At 44.0% G+C, this 21,405-nt stretch overlaps 1 protein-coding gene across 2 annotated transcripts in view; it reads right to left on the bottom strand.

Moving 5' to 3' along the window:
- Window positions 1-21,405, bottom strand: part of LOC139551717 (solute carrier family 12 member 2-like) — a 98,626-nt gene that overhangs the window by 22,320 nt on the left and 54,901 nt on the right. The window contains exons 16-21 of one of the 2 annotated variants that reach the window (XM_071362991.1): window positions 21,182-21,293; window positions 20,138-20,278; window positions 17,846-17,952; window positions 14,776-14,855; window positions 13,708-13,848; window positions 3,666-3,713 (exon numbers count right to left, since the gene is read on the bottom strand). In XM_071362991.1, coding sequence (XP_071219092.1) covers window positions 3,666-3,713; window positions 13,708-13,848; window positions 14,776-14,855; window positions 17,846-17,952; window positions 20,138-20,278; window positions 21,182-21,293 — 629 coding nt within the window. The remainder of the gene's footprint in view (window positions 1-3,665; window positions 3,714-13,707; window positions 13,849-14,775; window positions 14,856-17,845; window positions 17,953-20,137; window positions 20,279-21,181; window positions 21,294-21,405) is intronic. The other variant, XM_071362993.1, reaches the window with a different exon arrangement.

Below are 21,405 nucleotides of genomic sequence, written 5' to 3'. Positions count from 1 at the left end.
TAAACTGTGGGCTCAGTGTAATGTAAACTGTGGGCTCAGTGTAATGTAAACTGTGGGCTCGGTGTAATGTAAACTGTGGGCTCGGTGTAATGTAAACTGTGGGCTCGGTGTAATGTAAACTGTGGGCTCGGTGTAATGTAAACTGTGGGCTCGGTGTAATGTAAACTGGGGGCTCAGTGTAATGTAAACTGTGTGCTCAGTGTAATGTGAAGTGGGCTCAGTGTAATGTAAACTGTGGGCGCAGTGTAATGTAAACTGTGGGCTCAGTGTAATGTGAACTGTGTCAGTGTAATGTGAACTGTGTCCTCAGTGTAATGTGAACTGTGTCCTCAGTGTAATGTGAACTGTGTCCTCAGTGTAATGTGAACTGTGTCCTCAGTGTAATGTAAACTGTGGGCTCAGTGTAATGTAAATGGTGGGCTCAGTGTAATGTAAACTGTGGGCTCAGTGTAATGTGAAGTGGGCTCAGTGTAATGTAAACTGTGGGCTCAGTAGAATGTGAAGTGGGCTCAGTGTAATGTAAACTGTGGGCTCAGTGTAATGTAAACTGTGGGCTCAGTGTAATGTGAAGTGGGCTCAGTGTAATGTAAACTGTGGGCTCAGTGTAATGTAAACTGTGGGCTCAGTGTAATGTAAACTGTGTGCTCAGTGTAATGTGAAGTGGGCTCAGTGTAATGTGAAGTGGGCTCAGTGTAATGTGAAGTTGGCTCAGTGTAATGTGAACTGTTTGCTCAGTGTAATGTGGGTGTAATGTGAAGTGGGCTCAGTGTAATGTGAACTGTGTGGAGTCAGTGAGTGTCTTTATTGTAACATTCCCTTCTCTATTCGGTCTGTCTGAGTGTATGTCTGTGACTTGGCTAAGTTCACAGAATGGATATCAAACAGATGTACCTGAAAAGCACATGACTATTACAACAGGAGAGCGAGACACAGGCAGAGAGGGACAGAAGAATGAGAGGAAGAGAGGAAAAACAGACAAAACCAAAGAGCAGCCTGCTAGTAAGGAACAGATCGAGACAGTGACAAAGTACTGAAGACTGTCATCTCTGCAGAGAGAAGAAACAGGCACTTAAGACTGAGGAAGTTCAGGATAGAAAAGATTGAAAGAAAAAACAACATCAGAGTGCACACACACACACACAGCTAAGAACAAAGAGGAAGACCCTCTCACACTGCCACAGAGCAGATACACACACACACAGCTAAGAACAAAGAGGAAGACCCTCTCACACTGCCACAGAGCAGATACACACAGCTAAGAACAAAGAGGAAGACCCTCTCACACTGCCACAGAGCAGATACACACACAGCTAAGAACAAAGAGGAAGACCCTCTCACACTGCCACAGAGCAGACACACACACACACACACACACACACACACACACACACACACACACACACACACACACACAGCTAAGAACAAAGAGGAAGACCCTCTCACACTGCCACAGAGCAGATACACACACACACACAGCTAAGAACAAAGAGGAAGACCCTCTCACACTGCCACAGAGCAGACACACACACAGCTAAGAACAAAGAGGAAGACCCTCTCACACTGCACAGAGCAGATACACACAGCTAAGAACAAAGAGGAAGACCCTCTCACACTGCCACAGAGCAGATACACACACACACACACACAGCTAAGAACAAAGAGGAAGACCCTCTCACACTGCCACAGAGCAGATACACACACACACAGCTAAGAACAAAGAGGAAGACCCTCTCACACTGCCACAGAGCAGATACACACACAGCTAAGAACAAAGAGGAAGACCCTCTCACACTGCCACAGAGCAGATACACACACACACACACACACACACACACACACACACACACACACACACACACACACACACACACACACACACACACACACACACAGCTAAGAACAAAGAGGAAGACCCTCTCACACTGCCACAGAGCAGATACACACACACACACACAGCTAAGAACAAAGAGGAAGACCCTCTCACACTGCCACAGAGCAGATACACACACACACAGCTAAGAACAAAGAGGAAGACCCTCTCACACTGCCACAGAGCAGATACACACAGCTAAGAACAAAGAGGAAGACCCTCTCACACTGCCACAGAGCAGATACACACACACACACACACACACACACACACACACACACACACACACACACACACACACACACACACACACACACACACACACACACACACACACACACACACACACAGCTAAGAACAAAGAGGAAGACCCTCTCACACGGCCACAGAGAAGATACACACACACACACACACACACACACACAGCTAAGAACAAAGAGGAAGACCCTCTCACACTGCCACAGAGCAGATACACACACACACAGCTAAGAACAAAGAGGAAGACCCTCTCACACTGCCACAGAGCAGATACACACACACACACACACACACACACACACACACACACACACACACACAACACACACACAGCACACACACACACACACACACACACACACACACACACACACACAGCTAAGAACAAAGAGGAAGACCCTCTCACACTGCCACAGAGCAGATACACACACACACACACACACACACACACACACAGCTAAGAACAAAGAGGAAGACCCTCTCACACTGCCACAGAGCAGATACACACACACACAGCTAAGAACAAAGAGGAAGACCCTCTCACACTGCCACAGAGCAGATACACACAGCTAAGAACAAAGAGGAAGACCCTCTCACACTGCCACAGAGCAGATACACACACACACACACACACACACACACACACACACACACACACACACACACACACACACACACACACAGCTAAGAACAAAGAGGAAGACCCTCTCACACTGCCACAGAGCAGATACACACACACACACACACACACACACACACACAGCTAAGAACAAAGAGGAAGACCCTCTCACACTGCCACAGAGCAGATACACACACACACAGCTAAGAACAAAGAGGAAGACCCTCTCACACTGCCACAGAGCAGATACACACACACACAGCTAAGAACAAAGAGGAAGACCCTCTCACACTGCCACAGAGCAGATACACACACACACAGCTAAGAACAAAGAGGAAGACCCTCTCACACTGCCACAGAGCAGATGTGTACACACACACACACACACACACACACACACACACACACACACACACACACACACACACACACACACACACACACACACACACACACACACACACACACACAGCTAAGAACAAAGAGGAAGATCCTCTCACTGCCACAGAGCAGATGTCTATAAACACACACACACACACACACACGCAACGGCGCTTCAGAGACTGCGCTAGAGCTACAGGTAGTCGGATTGAGTCAGGAGCGGAAAGAGGAAAGGAGGAACAAACAGTTATTCCCAGAGCCAGGCAGCTAAGACTACTAGATGACAGAGTAACAAAGAGTGAGAGACAATGTGTTGCATGAGGGTGAGAGCAATAGAAACAGAGAAAAAGAAAACCAAACTCAACCAGGTTCAACAGCTTTTCGAGCGCTCATGACAGAGAGTGAGAACAAGATAAACGTGTTTTATTTCAATACGGTTACATGACAGACAAAGAATGAGTACGTGTGCAAGTGAGTGAAAGTAATAGAAGGAGAGAAAAGGAAAAGTAAGGCAACTCAATAAGGTGGACTGCCTGCCTTTTTTCAATAGGGGCTTCGTTGCGGCTTTGCATTCGTCATCGTCATCTGGATCATGTAAAAAAAAAAAAGAAAAAAGAGGGAGGTAAAGAAGAAAAAAAGAGCGAGAGAGAACGGAGAGGTTAACGTTTTTTGCTGCTGTCGCCATGATGGGAAACATGCGTCAATAGCACCGCTACAATGAGGGGTCTGTTCTGGGGGCGGGGTGTCAGGTGGACCGCTGTGTCATTTATCCCTGCGCCAAAACGAGATGGAATGGGGCTCCAATGGAAAAGGCATCAGCGGCAACACACAAGCACACACACTTGGGGTCCCTCAGGGAAAGAAAGGTTGAATCCAGGCAATGGTTAGAAATTGGGTCATCGGAAAACTCCACCACTGCCTTAGTAGTGGATGAGCTCTTGGGACACGCCAAGTTAGCGAAGCCAGTGTTTATAGCCAGGGCACACTCTTTAGTCTTCACAGAGACAAATATTATTGGCTGCAACTTCAACCATTTGAGAAACACTGTTTTACGACCACTTTAACAGTTTAACCCATAATAGTCTAAGTCGAGTCTAAGCCGGGGGATGGGGTTCTACTAAGCAATATGCAATTGTTTTAAGGGCACACCAAAGTTTATTTAGCTGTTTGATTTAGAATTTTAAGACCCCTTGAAGTATAAAAAAAATGTGGGATAATTTTTTTATTTTGGCCTTACTGCTATTAGCCCATACAAACACATTGAATAACAGATTCATTCACTACATGGATAGTCCCCGAAAAATCCAAAGAAGTTGGTTCTCTAGTGTCTCCCCTATATCTGAGAGATGTAAGAAAGACCAAGATTTTTTGGGTTGCTGTTGTTGACATGTTAGCACATTTTTTGGCACTAAACAGTCTCCATATATACTTCCATTCATTTTTTCGACTGGTACCAGGGGACCTTCAGACGAGTCTTGTGAGGCCAGTGGGCGTCTTAGAGCAAAACAAACCGACGTGCATGTTCGTGAGAGTCTCACCTTTCCACAGAGGGATCATACTAGTGTGTAGCCCAAACTGTTCGGACGCTACAGACAGAAGTTGGCAGATCGGCTGTACCGACTTCAGACAAGTCCCAAGACGGGGCGTAGAGAAAAACGGAGAACACCACCGTGTCCGTGAGAGACTCATCTTTCCATAGACATAATAGTTTGTAAGCCAAACCGTTTAGACGTTACAGAGGATTTTGTGAGATGACTGATTTTCGGGATATCTCATAGTCTGACGCTCTAGCTCTGTCACCGCAGATGCGTAAGTGCAACATAGGGGGATGCGGTGGATTGAGTCACATCCAATGCAAAAAAAACATCTCTAGTTTTAAACTGACAGATTTTTATGGGGATTTGTTATTATGCTAATTAGAATTATGCGGGGACGCAGACATCAACCTTAAGGGGTTAAAACATACAAAGCCTTGGACCTAAATCCCTCACTTCTAAGGTATTTTGGAGAGGTTTCCTGGTCGAGGTTCGCAAGTGTGAGAAGATGGAGAATAATGATGTGGAAAATGACTAAATAAATAAATAATCTGGACAAGTTCGGAGAAAATAATAAAAGGTTCCGGCGTTAAGCATTGCTTGCTCCTAAGCCGACTACAGACGTGACAATCTTAATTTGACTGTTTTTGTCACCTGGCCCACTATGTTCACTATGTAGTGAACACCAGGGTTTCTGTTAGGAAAATGTGGTGCCAGACAACGTGACCAGGAATATTTAATTTACCGGCCGTTTGAGAAATTGACCGGACCCATATGCATTGGGTGCATAACCTATTAGGGCGCCCATGCTCAGAATAACAGAAATCACATTTAGATTATGTTAATGAATCTTAACAGAACATGCAACTCTGTACATAAGTAGCCAATAAAACGTCATTTTTAAACATTTGCTAAAATGCAATTCGCGGGAAAAGACCCTTCTAAACAGATCACCTGATAAAGGTTCCATGTGTGACAGACACAAATCTCTGTTAGAAACTTCTCTGTTGGAAAAATCTGACGTTGCAACAACTAGGATGGGTTGCTAATATGACAAGGTTTGTGCCTTTGGCTTCTGGACAACGAAAGAAAGTTGATACGAAAACCAATAGAGCAGGAGAGAAATGGCATAGCGGTGGGTCCAATAGGACAGTAAATTGACATACATTTCCCAAAATTATGTAATTACTCCTGTCTCTACAGAAACTGACTAAGATTTTTTCAAAATACTTCACCAGGAAGCATGACTTAGCCACAGAGGATCATTAGGGATTCCTCAACTTGGGCAGCGTGTGTGGCAATAGGTCTTGCTGATTTATGGCGTTGCGGCAGTCAATGAAAAGCATCTAAAATGTGTGTGAAGTACAGTGATGGAAAAAGTACTCAATTGTCATACTTGAATAAAAGTAAAAGACAACTTCATAGAAAATGACTCAAGTAAAGCCACCCACTAAATTACTACTTGAGTAAAAGTCAAACTATTTGGTTTTAAATATACTTAAGTATCAAAAGTAAATGGAATTGTTAAAATGTACTTAAGTATCAAAAGTAAAAGTGTAAATCATTAAAAATTCCTTATATTATATATATATATTTTTTTACTGATAGCCAGGGGCACACTCCAACACTCAGACATCATTTACAAATGAAGCATTTGTGTTTAATGAGTCAGATCAGAGGCAGTAGGGATGACCATGGATGTTCTCTTGATAAGTGAGTGAATTGGACAATTGTCCTGTACTGTTAAGCATTCAAAATGTAATGAGTACTTTTGGGTGTCAGGGAAAATGTATAGAGTAAAAAGTACATTATTTTCTTTAGGAATATTTATTTTCTTTCTTTAGGAATATTTAGGAAAATGAAGTAAAAGTTGTCAAAGTAAATAGTAAATTACAGATACCCCAAAACACTACTTAAGTAAAAATACTTTAAAGTACTATACGGTGCCTTAAGAAAGCATTCAGAACTCTTGACTCTTTCCACATTTTGTTACGTTACAGCCTTATTCTAAAATTGATATATATATTTTTTAAACTCAGCAATCTCCACATATTTGGATATAAGAGCAATGTCAACTCACCAACATTACGACCAGGAATACGACTTTCCCGAAGCGGATCCTCTGTTTGGTCCACCACCCAGGACAATGGATCGGATCCCAGCCGGCGACCCAAAACAACGGCGCCGCAGAAGGGGCAGACGGAGCGGCCTTTTGGTCAGGCTCCGTAGACGGGCACATCGCGCACCGCTCCCGAGCATACTACTCGCCAATGTCCAGTCTCTTGACAACAAGGTAGACGAAATCCGAGCAAGGGTTGCCTTCCAGAGAGACATCAGAGATAGTAACGTTCTTTGTTTCACGGAAACATGGCTCACTCGGGATACGTTATCAGTCGGTACAGCCACCTGGCTTCTTCACGCATCGCGCCGACAGAAACAAACATCTCTCTGGTAAGAAGAAGGGTGAAGGGAGGGTATGGTATGCCTTATGATTAACGAGACGTGGTGTGATCATAACAACATACAGGAACTCAAGTCCTTTTGTTCACCTGACCTAGAATTCCTTACAATCAAATACCGACCGCATTATCTACCAAGAGAATTCTCTTCGTGTATACCCCCCCCAAGCAGACACCTCGACGGCCCTGAAAGAACTTCATTGGACTCTTTGTAAACTGGAAACCACATATCCTGAGGCTGCATTTATTGTAGCTGGGGATTTTAACAAGGCTAATCTGAAATCAAGGCTCCCTAAATTTTATCAGCATATCGAATGCGCGACCCGGGCTGGCAAAACCCTGGATCATTGTTATTCTACCTTCCGCGGCGAATATAAAGCCCTACCCTGCCCTCCTTTCGGAAATCTGACCACGACTCCATTTTGTTGCTCCCAGCCTATAGACAGAAAATAAAACAGGAAGCGCCCATGCTCAGGTCTGTTCAACGCTGGTCCGACCAATCGGATTCCACACTTCAAGATTGCTTCGATCACGGGGACTGTGATATGTTCTGCATAGCGTCGGAGAATAACATTGATGAATACGCTGATTCGGTGAGTGAGTTTATTAGCAAGTGCATCGGTGATGTTGTACCCACAGCATCTATTAAAACATTCCCTAACCAGAAACCGTGGATTGATGGCAGCATTCGTGCAAAACTGAAAGCGCGAACCACTGCTTTTAATCAGGGCAAGGTGACCGGAAACATGACCGAATACAAACAGTGTAGCTATTCCCTCCACAAGGCAATCAAACAAGCTAAGCGTCAGTATAGAGACAAAGTAGAGTCGCAATTCAAGGGCTCAGACACGAGGTATGTGGCAGTGTCTACAGTCAATCACGGACTACAAAAGGAAAACCAGTCCCGTCGCGGACCACGATGTCTTGCTCCCAGTCAAACTAAAAAACTTCATTGCTCGCTTTGAGGACAATACAGTGCTACTGACACGGCCCACTACCAAAACCTGCGGGCTCTCCTTCACTGCAGCCAACGTGAGTAAAACATTTAAACGTGTTAACCCTTGCAAGGCTGCCGGCCCAGACGACATCCCCAGCTGCGTCCTCAGAGCATGCGCAAACCAGCTGGCTGGTGTGTTTACGGACATATTCAATCATTCCTTATCCCAGTCTGTTGTTCCAACATGCTTCAAGAGGGCCACCATTGTTCCTGTTCCCATGAAAGCTAAGGTAACTGAGCTAAATGACTATCGCCCCGTAGCACTCACTTCCGTCATCATGACATGCTTTGAAAGACCGGTCAAGGACCATATCACCTCCACCCTACCTGACACCCTAGACCCACTCCAATTTGCTTACCGCCCCAATAGGTCCACAGACGACGCAATCGCAAATCACACTGCCCTAACCCATCTGGACAAGAGGAATACCTATGTAAGAATGCTGTTCACCGACTACAGCTCAGCATTTAACACCATAGTACCCTGGGTCTCGACCCCACCCTGTGCAACTGGGTCCTGGACTTCCTGACGGGCTGCCCCCAGGTGGTGAGGGTAGGAAACAACATCTCCACCCCGCTGATCCTCAACACTGGGGCCCCACAAGGGTGCGTTCTCAGCCCTCTCCTGTACTCCCTGTTCACCCACGACTGCGTGGCCATGCATGCCTCCAACTCAATCATCAAGTTTGCAGACGACACTACAGTGGTAGGCTTGATTACCAACAACGACGAGACGGCCTACAGGGAGGAGGTGAGAGCCCTCGGAGTGTGGTGTCAGGAAAATAACCTCACACTCAATGTCAACAAAACAAAGGAGATGATCGTGGACTTCAGGAAACAGCAGAGGGAGCAGCCCCCTATCCACATCGACGGGACAGTAGTGGAGAAGGTGGAAAGTTCCTCTGCGTACACATCACGGACAAACTGAAATGGTCCACCCACACAGGCAGCGTGGTGAAGGCGGCGCAGCAGCGCCTCTTCAACCTCACGAGGCTGAAGAAATTTGGCTTGTTACCAAAAACACTCATAAACCTTTACAGATGCACAATCGAGAGACACCTACACCCCCTGATGTCACAGGAAGGCCAAGAACAACAACCACCCGAGGCACTGCCTGTTCACCTCGCTATCATCCAGAAGGCGAGGTCAGTACAGGTGCATCAAAGCGGGGACCGAGAGACTGAAAAACAGCTTTTATCTCAAGGCCACCAGACTGTTAAACAGCCATCACTAACATTGAGTGGCTGCTGCCAACATACTGACTCGTCTCTAGCCACTTTAATAAGGAAAAATGTATGTAATAAATGTATCACTAGCCACTTTAAACAATGCCACTTTATATAATGTTTACTTACCCTACATTACTCATCTCATATGTATATACTGTACTCTATACCATCTAATGCATCTTGCCTATGCCGTTCGGCCATCGCTCATTCATATATTTTTTATGTACATATTATTATTCATTCCTTTACACTTGTGTGTATAAGGTAGTTGTTGTGAAATTGTTAGGTTAGATATTACTGCATGGTCGGAACTAGAAGCACAGGCATTTTGCTACACTCGCATTAACATCTACTAACCATGTGTATGTGACAAATAAAATTTGATTTGATACCCCATAATGACAAAGCGAAAACAGGTTGTTTGACATGTTGGTATAAAAATAAATAAAAATAGGTATCTAAAAAATAATGTATTCAGACCCTTTTCTATGAGACTTGAAGTTGAGCTCAGGTGCATCCTGTTTCCATTGATCATCCTTGATGTTTCTACAACTTCATTGGAATCCACCTGTAGTAAATTCAATTGATTGGACATGATTTGGAAAGGCACACACCTGTCTATATAAGGTCCCACAGTTGACAGTGCATGTCAGAGCAAAAACTATTGTCCATAGAGCTCTGAGACAGGACTGTGTCGCGGCACCGATCTGGGGAAGGGTACCAAAACATTTCTACAGGATTGAAGGTCCCCAAGAACACAGTGGCCTCCATCATTCTTAAATAGAAGACGATAGGAAACACCAAGATTCTTCCTAGCCGCTCAGCCAAACTGAACAATCGGGGAGGTGACCAAGAACCCGATGGTAACTCTGACAGAGCTCTAGAGTTCCTCTGTGGAGATGGGAGAACCTTCCAGAAGGATGACCATCTCTGCAACACTCTACCAAATCAGGCCTTTATGGTAGAGTGGCCAGACAGAAGCCACTCTTCATTAAAAAGGCACATGACAGCCCGCTTGGAGTTTGCCAAAAGGCACCCAAAGGACTCTGACCATGAGAAACAAGATTCTCTGGTCTGATGAAACCAAGATTGAACTCTTTGGCCTGAATGCCAAGCGTCACGTCTGGAGGAAACCTGGCACCATCCCTACTGTGAAGCATGGGTGGCAGCATCATGCTGTGGGGATTTTTTTCAGCAGCAGGGACTGGGAGACTAGTCAGGATCGAGATGAACGGAGCAAAATACTGAGAGATCCTTGATGAAAACCTGCTTCAGAGCGCTCAGGACCTCAGACTGGGGCGAAGGTTCATCTTCCAACAGGACAATGACCCTAAGTACACAGCCAAGACATCGCAGGAGTGTCTTCGGGACAAGTCTCTGAATATCCTTGAGTGGCCCAGCCAGAGCCCGGACTTCAACCCGATCAAACTTTTTGCCCATGTCTAGATAGACCTGGGGGAAAAAATCACTGCGCAGCAACGCTCTCCATTAAAATCTGACAGAGCTTGAGAGCATCTGCAGAGAAGAATGGAAGAAACTCCCCAAATACAGGTGTGCCAAGCTTGTAGCGTCAAACCCAAGAAGACTCGAGGTTGTAATCGCTGCCAAAGGTGCTTCAAAGTACTGAGTAATGGGTCTGAATACTTATGTAAATGTGATATTTCAGATTAATATTTTGTTCTATAAATTAGCAACATTTTCTAAAAACCTGTTTTTACTTGTCATTATGGGTTATTGTGTGTAGATTGAGGGGGAAAAAACTGTTGAATCATTTTTAGAATAAGGCTGTTTTATTTATTTAACTAGGCAAGTTAGTTAAGAACAAATTCTTATTTGGTCTAAGGCACTGCATCTCAGTGCAAGAGGCGCTACTACAGTCCCTGGTTCGAATCCAGGCTGTATCACATCCGGCGGCCCACAATTGGCCCAGCATCATCCGGGTTTGGCCGGGGTAGGCCGTCATTGTAACTAAGAATTTGTTCTTAACTGACTTGACTAGTTAAATAAATACAATTATGTTATTCGTCCATAGGTCTGGAAAAAAATCTATATTATTTTTAGGCCATATCGCCCAGGCCTACCGACATGGGACTCCCTACGGGAGGAAACAATTAAACGTGACGTGTGTGGCATAAATAGAATTCCGTGTCGGGAATCAACTGAAGTTCCCAGCCTGTCCGTAAGACATGTGGGAACAGTTCCCCTGTTTATTTGTCCACAGTTTAAGGAGGCAGCAGACAGACACAATGTTGAAGCCATCTGTGTGTGAGCACGTGTATACAGTCGTGGCCAAAAGTTGAGTATGACACCAATATTAATTTTCACAAAGTTTGATGCTTCAGTGTCTTTAGATATTTTTCTCAGATGTTACTATGAAATACTGAAGTATAATTACAAGGCTTTTATTGACAATTACATGAAGTAGATGCAAAGAGTCAATATTTGCAGTGTTGACCCTTCTTTTTCAAGACCTCTGCAATCCGCCCTGGCATGCTGTCAATTAACTTCTGGGCCACATCCTGAATGATGGCAGCCCATTCTTGCATAATCAATGCTTGGAGTGTCAGATTTTTTTTTGTTTGTTTGTCCACCTGCCTCTTGAGGATTGACCACAAGTTCTCAATGGGATTAAGATCTGGGGAGTTTCCTGGTCATGGACCCAAAATATTGATGTTTTGTTCCCCGAGCCACTTAGTTATCACTTTTGCCTTATGGCATCATGCTGGAAAAGGCATTGTTCGTCACCAAACTGTTCCTGGATGGTTGGGAGAAGTTGCACTCAGAGGATGTGTAGGTACCATTCTTTATTCATGGCTGTGTTCTTAGGCAAAATTGTGAGTGAGCCCACTCCCTTGGCTGAGAAGCAACCCCACACATGAATGGTCTCAGGATGCTTTACTGTTGGCATGACACAGGACTGATGCTAGCGCTCACCTTGTCTTCTGAGGACAAGCTTTTTTCTGGATGCCCCGAACAATAGGAAAGGGGATTCATCAGAGAAAATGACTTTACCCCAGTCCTCAGCAGTCCAATCCCTGTACCTTTTGCAGAATACCAGTCTGTCCCTGATGTTTTTCCTGGAGAGAAGTGGCATCTTTGCTGCCCTTCTTGACACCAGGCCATCCTCCAAAAGTCTTCGCCTCACTGTGCGTGCAGATGCACTCACACCTGCCTGCTGCCATTCCTGAGCAAGCTCTGTACTGGTGGTGCCCCGATCCCGCAGCTGAATCAACTTTAGGAGACGGTCCTGGCGCTTGCTGGACTTTCTTGGGCGCCCTGAAGCCTTCTTCACAACACTTGAACTGCTCTCCTTGAATTTCTTGATGATCCGATAAATGGTTGATTTAGGTGCAATCTTACTGGCAGCATTATCCTTGCCTGCGAAGCCCTTGTTGTGCAAAGCAATGATGACGGCATGTGTTTCCTTGCAGGTAACCATGGTTGACAGAGGAAGAACAATGATTCCAAGCACCACCCTCCTTTTGAATCTTCCAGTCTGTTATTCGACCTCAATCAGCATGACAGAGTGATCTCCAGCCTTGTCCTCGTCAACACTCACACCTGTGTTAACGAGAGAATCACTGACATGATGTCAGCTGGTCCTTTTGTGACAGGGCTGAAATGCAGTGGAAATGTTTTTTGTGGATTCAGTTCATTTGCATGGCAAAGAGGGACTTTGCAATTGCAATTCATCTGATCACTCTTCATAACATTCTGGAGTATATGCAAATTGCCATCATACAAACTGAGACAGCAGACTTTGTGAAAATTAATATTTGTGTCATTCTCAAAACTTTTGGCCACAACTGTACATGCATGAGATGTTTTCGTGTATGTGTGTGTACATGCACAAGTGTGTGTGTGTAAACAAACAAGGACACACACTGTAGTAAAGCCATCTGTGTGCTGTGGAGACTAACAGACTGGGCCCAGTGGGAAGGCTGGGGGTCACAGGGTCAGAGGCCACTTCCTCTCTGAGTAGTGCGGTTTACAGGCCCGCCACTCAGTGTAGCCTAGTTACTGGCTGGAGAAGCATAAGGGAGGCCTTTGAGAGATCTAGAGGGGGATCAGCGTGTGGCGGTAAACTGCTTTCAGAATTCTTACATCCGAAACCCCTTCCTCAAGAGCCAAAACAGCACGTTCACATTGTGATTTCACAAATGTCTAATTTTCCATATCTCAATGTGAAGTTGTAAAAAATTAGGTGACCAACCTTCCTGCTCCTTCAGAGCTGAAGAGTGTTCCCGTCCTGCACAGCAATCGGGACCTCGATTAGCCGAATCAGGTATGTGCGCACAACCACTAGTGTAAAAAGGCACTCACTGTTTATATGTGGGTTACTTTAGAATGACACCTGACCTTTCTGGATGGCTGGGCTGTTCTGAACACTGGTGGCCTTGGAAAAAGGCTTGGACGAGTCTCCGTCAGAGTCCTTCATGTTGATGGACACCACCACATCCTTCATCCCTGACGTCTTCTCCTGCGACGACAGCAGGTCATCTGTGAAACGACAAAGCTAAACCATTAACCATGTTTACTGGACATCTGTTAATGTTTGTTAACAGATGACCAGTGAAGCTAAACTATTAGCCTAGAGCAAAAAGAACATCATGTAAACGTCAAAAACCAATTACCTGGAAAATAGCATGGGCTTTGTCAGTGGAAAAAAACTTAAACAAGAGTCATTTTTGTGTCCACTAAACACAGATGTGGAAGGTAACTCTTAAAATGTAGGAAATAATCTTGATGATGGGGTTATTTGGTGGGTAAAAGGCAAACAGTGTGTTCTGAAATGGTGGCTGAGCCATTTGGGCCAATTTAGGTGAATTTGGCCATGGTACAAGCCAGGTCAACTGACTGGACTAAGGGAAGATGAATTTAGACTTGAGTTTTATTTTAATGCTGTTATTATCAACATGCATTGACTAAGAGTTATTGGTGAACGAATGGTACGTGAGTAACACGTCTACTCTTCAACCAAGAAATGATCTTCCTCAGAAAATGTGAACCTTTAAGTGAAGAGGAATAAGAAGGTTAACAGGGAGTGACTGCGTGAGAACAAATCAAAGAGCCTAACTTCAATAATCTGCATCTGGACTGTCTTTTGAAGGTTAATCTACTGAAAAATCCCTTTTATTCACCTCTCTCCAACTTTAGTTTAACAACCACACCTCAATTGGATGCTCTCGATTCCCTGTGTAGTTGCAAATTGGCCCAGACACAATCGTTGCGCTGAACAAGTTAACAGGACGCGGCAAAATACTAGTGCTGAATTCATTTTCTCAATAACTGAATAAAGTTTTAGGAGGAAACAAATGAGACAAGCTGTTAAGATTAGTCGTTTGGCAAGAGAGTGTGTGTGTGTGGGTAAGTATATCATGTAATTTGGTACGAAAGTGTTTCAGTGTGTGTTGTTTGTACACACACCTTGTTCTGAGATGTGGGATACGTCCAGTCCCTCCTTCAGTCTGAGGACCACGGAACCGTACTGGAAGTCAAAGGCATCGCTGAAAGGCACAAACAAACAAACGCACTCTGTTTGCATTATACAGGAAGCAGCTTGACACTGAGCAGGGCCTGTGTGTATGTGTACAACAAACTACATGAAACGTGCAGTTTTCCACTCAGACTAAACACGCGTACGCACTTTAACAAGGCGAACGCAAACAAACAAGCTAAGAACTCAAGCCGCAATGAAAGAGGCCAAGTTTCGAAGGACAAAGTGAAATGCCTGACTGGTAGAGATGGGATCTTCACAGACCACGTGAAAGCATGACTTCGCCCATTCTATACAACTGCATTGATGTAAGTGTATAGTAGAAGCGCGCATAAAATGAAAACTAAAGAGCACATTGCTTAGAGTATTAGCGTAGGTTTTAATATGCTGGGGCTGAACCATCTCTAACCTTCCAATCTAATACAATGATCCCCACACTTTACGCCAGGTACTGATTCAGCCTAAATCAATTGGTGCATAATCTCATAACCAAGTTATCTTTACTCATTGTGTATAACATGTTTTAATTTTCTATTGTTTCTCTATTTTCTTTCTCTCTGCATTGTTGAGAAGGTAAGTAAGTAAGCATTTCACTGTTCTTAATTTTTTTTTAACTAGGCAAGTCAGTTAAAAACGAATTCCTATTTACAATGACGGCCTACCAAAATTCAAATGGCCTCCTGCAGGGCTGAGATTAAAAATAAATTAAATACAAATATAGTACAAAATAAACATCACGACAAGAGAGACAACACAACACTACATAAAGAGTCCTAAGACAACATAGCATGGCAGCAACACATAACACAGCATGGTAGCAACACAACATAACAACAACATGGTAGCAGCACAAAACATGGTACAAACATTATTGAGCACAGACAACAGTACAAAAGTCAAGGGGGTCGAGACAACAATACAACAGATAAAGCAGCCACAACAGTCTGTAAGAGAGTCCGTAAGAGAGTCCATGATTGAGAAAACTCTGCAGGTCGACCTTTAACCTTTTGTCAATAGGGGGAGCTGTTAGCATTATTTTTTTTTTTACATTTCCAAATTAAACTGCCTCGTACTCAATTCTTGATCGTACAATATGCATATTATTGTTATTATTGGATAGAAAACAGTCTATAGTTTCTATAGGAGTTGAAATTTTGTCTCTGAGTGGTACAGAACAATTTCTACAGCACTTTTCATGACAGGGTTCAGATTTCAGAAATTTTTACCTCTGATCTGGGGTCTGTTTATAAGGCCACAGTGAATGCTATGAAGAAACCGACACTACCTACGTCTTCCTCTGGGTGTCTGTACGTCATCACGTTTTCAATGAAGTCTATGGGACGTTCACAGCCATTATAAATGACAAAAATGTACAGAGACCCCTCTTTCTCAACGTGCGCCTCAAGCGTGAAGGCCATCGGACCTGCCTCGTTCCAAATCGTTTTCTAACCAGCAGTATTTCTCCGGTCATGTTTTCAGTCGTTATAGTTGTTAAAAACATCATAATGTAGTTAATTTGAACCGTTTTATAGCAATTTATATCCGTTTAGTGCGATTTTGAGGAATTTCTTTGTTGTGCACTCTGAAAGTTTGGACACGCTTTAGGGTGTCGGTCGTTGGTGATGGACATTTCGAAGGACAGAGGACATCTATCGACCAAAAGACGTTTATAACATAGAAAGGATACATTGCCCAAGAATATGATGGAAGATCAGCTCAAAGTAAGCAATATTTAATATGATAAACCGTGTTTCTGTCGAAATATTTTAAACGCATACATCGCCATTTTGTTTGGTATAGCTTCACTTGGCCAACCCTGTATTGAAAAGTAAGGATAATTTTAAAAATGTAAATCAGCGGTTGCATTAAGAACTAATTTGTCTTTCGATTCCTGTCAACCCTGTATTTTTTAGTCAAGTATATGATTAGCTTTTAATTAAACTAGATCACTCTGATAGATGACGTCAGACATATTGAGGCTTGATTTCCTAGTAGTTATTGGCTATCAATATCTTAGTTGAGCCGAATTGGTGATAGCACCTGAAGGAGTAAGAAACTGATGGAGTTAGAATAGTGGTGTATTTTGCTAACGTGTTTAGCTAATAGATTTACATATTTTGTCTTCCCTGTAAAACATTTTAAAAATCTGAAATGGTGGCTTTATTCACAAGATCTGTATCTTTCATCTGGTGTCTTGGACTTGTGATTTAATGATATTTAGATGCTACTATCTACTTCTGAAGCTATGCTATCTATGCTAATCAGTGTGTGGGGGGTGGGGGGTGCTCCCGGATCCGGGTTTCTGAGGCAGTAAAAGTTAACAGAATGTGACTAGCAGAACGGGTGTTGTATGTGGAGGATGAAGGCTGCAGTAGATATCTCAGATAGGGGGGCGTGAGGCCTAAGAGGGTTTTATAAATAAGTTTTAACCAGAGATGACCAGTTTACAGAGGAGTATAGAGTGCAGTGATGTGTCCTATAAGGAGCATTGGTGGCAAATCTGATGGCCGAATGTTAAAGAACATCTAGCCGCTCGAGAGCACCCTTACCTGCCGATCTATAAATTACGTCTCCGTAATCTAGCATGGGAAGGATGGCCATCTGAATCAGGATTAGTTTGGCAGCTGGGGTGAAAGAGGAGCGATTACGATAGAGGAAACCAAGCCCAGATTAAACTTAAGCTTAAATTAAGTTTAAGCTTAGATATGTGCTGAGAGAAGGACAGTGTACCATCTAGCCATACCCCCAAGTACTTGTTAGTCTACATCTGTTGCTTAACATTTGATTTGTGACTGAATAAAAGTTGACAGAAGTCCAAACTAGTGTGTGTGTATATGTGTGTGTAGTACTCCATATAGAGTACTTTAGTTGTGTGACAACGCTTGTTATCTTCACAACCCATCTCATGTTCAGGTGCTTTAAAACAATGACTGTTCGAAATCGGGCGTCTTTGTGGACGGCCTTTTGATGAGGTGGCTTGCAAAGCCCCCGTTTACTCACTGAATCATGTGGATGTAGGTCTCCACGTTCATCATGTCTCCGTCCCTCCAGTCACTCTTGTAGCCAATCACCAGAGTGTTGGGCCTCAGGCGACCCAGTCCGGCAGCCTTGGGTAAAACAGAGGGGGAGAACAGGATCGGACCAACCTAAAGCCGCTACTAAATGAATCCCTATCTGTAGATCAATTTGACAGGGTGCTGCACCTCCCAAAAGATCAGCTTAGGCAATCGCTTTCAAGCATGAACAAGTCTGTTTGGCCGGCAATCATAACATTAAAGTATACCACCTGCATTGGGGTTAAATCAATCTTGATCCATGGATCATTTTCTATTCTAGTTTTCCATGTCATTTGACCATTCCATAGAGTTGAACTGGAATTGAACTCAACTCCACACCACAATGGGTTTCAATATATTATCATGCACTTTGACTCAATGTGCTTGAACTTGCAGAAAAAATATCTTCAAATGTAGCATAAATCCAAAGGCTTGTGTTTCTACGTCAACCAGAGTAGAATTCAAATATATATATATATATATATATATAGAACAAAAATGTCGTACTTATTAAAAAAACTACAGCAGATCCCACCGCTTCCACCAGTTGCAGCGTTTGTCTGTTCTCACCTGTAACAGATACTGGGTGCCCATGTCTGAATGTGCTTGAACTTCAGGAAAAAAAATTCAAATTAAGCATGAATCCAAAATGTGTTTCTAGGGAAACCAGAATAGAATTCAAATATGAACTCAGAAAAAATAAAGAAACGTTCTCTCACTGTCAACTGCGTTAATTTTCAGCAAACTTAACATGTGTAAATATTTGTATGAACATAACAAGATTCAACAACTGAGACATAAACCGAACAAGTTCCACAGACATGTGACTAACAGAAATGGAATAATGTATCCCTGAACAAAGGGGGGGGTCAAAATCAAAAGTAACAGTCAGTATCTGGTGTGGCCACCAGCTGCATTAAGTACTGCAGTGCATCTCCTCTTCATGGACTGCACCAGATGTGCCAGTTCTTGCTGTGAGATGTTAACCCACTCTTCCACCAAGGCACCTGCAAGTTCCCGGACATTTCTGGGGGGAATGGCCCTAGTCCTCACCCTCCGATCCAACAGGTACCAGATGTGCTCAAGGGGATTGGGATCTGGGCTCTTCGCTGGCCATGGCAGAACACTGACATTCCTGTCTTGCAGGAAAGCATGCACAGAACGAGCAGTGTGGCTGGTGGCATTGTCATGCTGGAGGGTCATGTCAGGATGAGCCTGTAGGAAGGGTACCACATGAGGGAGGATGATGTCTTCCCTGTAACGCACTGCATTGAGATTGCCTGCAATGACAACAAGCTCAGTCCGATGGTGCTGTGAAACACCGCCCCAGACCATGACGGACCATCCACCTCCAAATCGATCCCGCTCCAGAGTAACGCTCATTCCTTTTACGATAAACGTGAATCCAACCATCACGCCTGGTGAGACAAAACTGTGACTCATCAGTGAAGAACACTTTTTGCCAGTCCTGTCTGGTCCAGCGATGGTGGGTTTGTGCCCATAGGCGACGTTGTTGCCGATGATGTCTGGTGAGGACCTGCCTTACAACAGGCTTACAAGCCCTCAGTCCAGCCTCTCTCAGCCTATTGCGGCCAGTCTTAGCACTGATGGAGGGATTGTTCGTTCCTGGTGCAACTCGGGCAGTTGTTGTTGCCATCCTGTACCTGTCCCGCAGGTGTGATGTTCGGATGTACCGATCCTGTGCAGGTGTTGTTACACATGGTCTGCCACTGCGAGGATGATCAGCTGTCCGTCCTGTCTCCCTGTCATAGGCTTCTCACAGTAAGGACATTGCAATTTATTGCCCTGGCTACATCTGCAGTCCTCATGCCTCCTTGCAGCATGCCTAAGGCACGTTCATGCAGATGAGCAGGGACTCTGGGCATTTTTCTTTTGGGTTATTTTCTGAGTCAGTAGGTAGGCCTCTTTAGTGTCCTAAGTTTTCATAGTTGTGACCTTAATTGCCTACCGTCTGTAAGCTGTTAGTTTCTTAACGACCGTTCCACAGGTGCATGTTCATTAATTGTTTCTGGTTCATTGAACAAGCATGGGAAACAGTGTTTAAACCCTTTACAATGAAGATCTGTGAAGTTATTCGGATTTTTACGAATTATCTTTGAAAGACAGGGTCCTGAAAAAGGAATGTTTATTTTTCTGCTGAGTTTATATAGAACAAAAATGTTGTACTTATAAACTACAGCCGCTTCCACCAATTGCAGCGTTGGTCTGTTCTCACCTGTAACAGATACTGGGTGCCCTGTCTCATGTCGTCGGCAAACACAGGGGTGTAGAAAGCCTTGGTCTCGTTTTTCAGCAGCCAGCGCTGGTAACGCGTCTGGTCGTTGGACAGCTCTTTGAAGTTGGGCCTTCTGGAGCCCTGTGGACACAACACACATAGATAAGAACAGTCCCGCTAAAGGCTAAGTGTAGCATTTAGCAACTCATTAACAAACATAGATGTAGTTCCACCTTGCACAGTCAAAAATCACAGGTGGTGGATATATTTACCGTACCAATTACCGTCAAAGGATCTTAAGTTTTCCTGGAAGAAGCCCCAATTCAAAACAGCCACTCCTTAAAAGGTCCACACATGGAGTCTCTTCCTTATTTCTGAAGAGAGGTGCTTTAGCGTAAAAAGCAGCCCTTAGCCAGAAAAATGTACCGCCATTAAGAGGGAATGTTTTTACCATTGGCTGGTGTTGGAGCACTCACTCTTTTTTGACAGTGTTAATGGAAGAATAGAGAAAGTGAGAGTGTGTGTGTTTATGAGAGAGAAAGAGAGAGCGTTGTGGGCACAGCGCGGGGACGATTACATTTCCCCAGTCCCACACCACTTTAATGGAGCGGTTATTTTATTGCCCCCAGGTAACGCACAAATGAGGGATTTATTTTAAAAAGTCGCTAAAAGTCATGACAAAAAAGGAGAAGAAAATCGCTAATTGGGAGCAACGACTCAATCAACATGAAATGTGGATTAGAAAGTAAACGGGATAAATATGAGCAACGCAACAAACAAGGTCCAAAACAATAGGGCAGCCACTGTGTTCTGTTTCCCCGCAAATTGGTTCTAATGGGAGTTAATAGAGCACTTAGTCACCGGTAGTTAACTAGAAGTAATTATGACATTGCATTGAGATTAGTAATCTAAGGTTAGGGTATGCTATAAAATAAGAGTGAAACATTGTGAAATGGAGCCAAAATGGCCCTGTTGTGTGCTATGGAACAGTTATGTGATGGAGCCAAAATGGTCTCCAGGTAGGCGAAGTCTCTGGTGACTCACCGTGCGCACATGGCCGCAGATCATCAGGCCCACGTTCTTGGTGAAGGCGTGGACCAGGTGGAGCAGAGCCGGACGGGAGTTGGGGTATCCCGTCATCACCAAGCACTGGGGTCTGTGGTAAAACATAGTCAATACAAAAACAGCATTTAGCTAGTATCCATGCTAACAGTAAATGGTACACATACTAGGGACGCCAATATCTAACCCAAGGATGGCCAACCCTC

Source organism: Salvelinus alpinus, chromosome 24 (genome assembly GCF_045679555.1).
Source record: "Salvelinus alpinus chromosome 24, SLU_Salpinus.1, whole genome shotgun sequence".
NCBI lineage: Eukaryota > Metazoa > Chordata > Actinopteri > Salmoniformes > Salmonidae > Salvelinus > Salvelinus alpinus.
The sequence above is the reverse complement of the archived record's forward strand: the minus strand, read 5'-3'. Positions and strand labels throughout refer to the sequence as shown.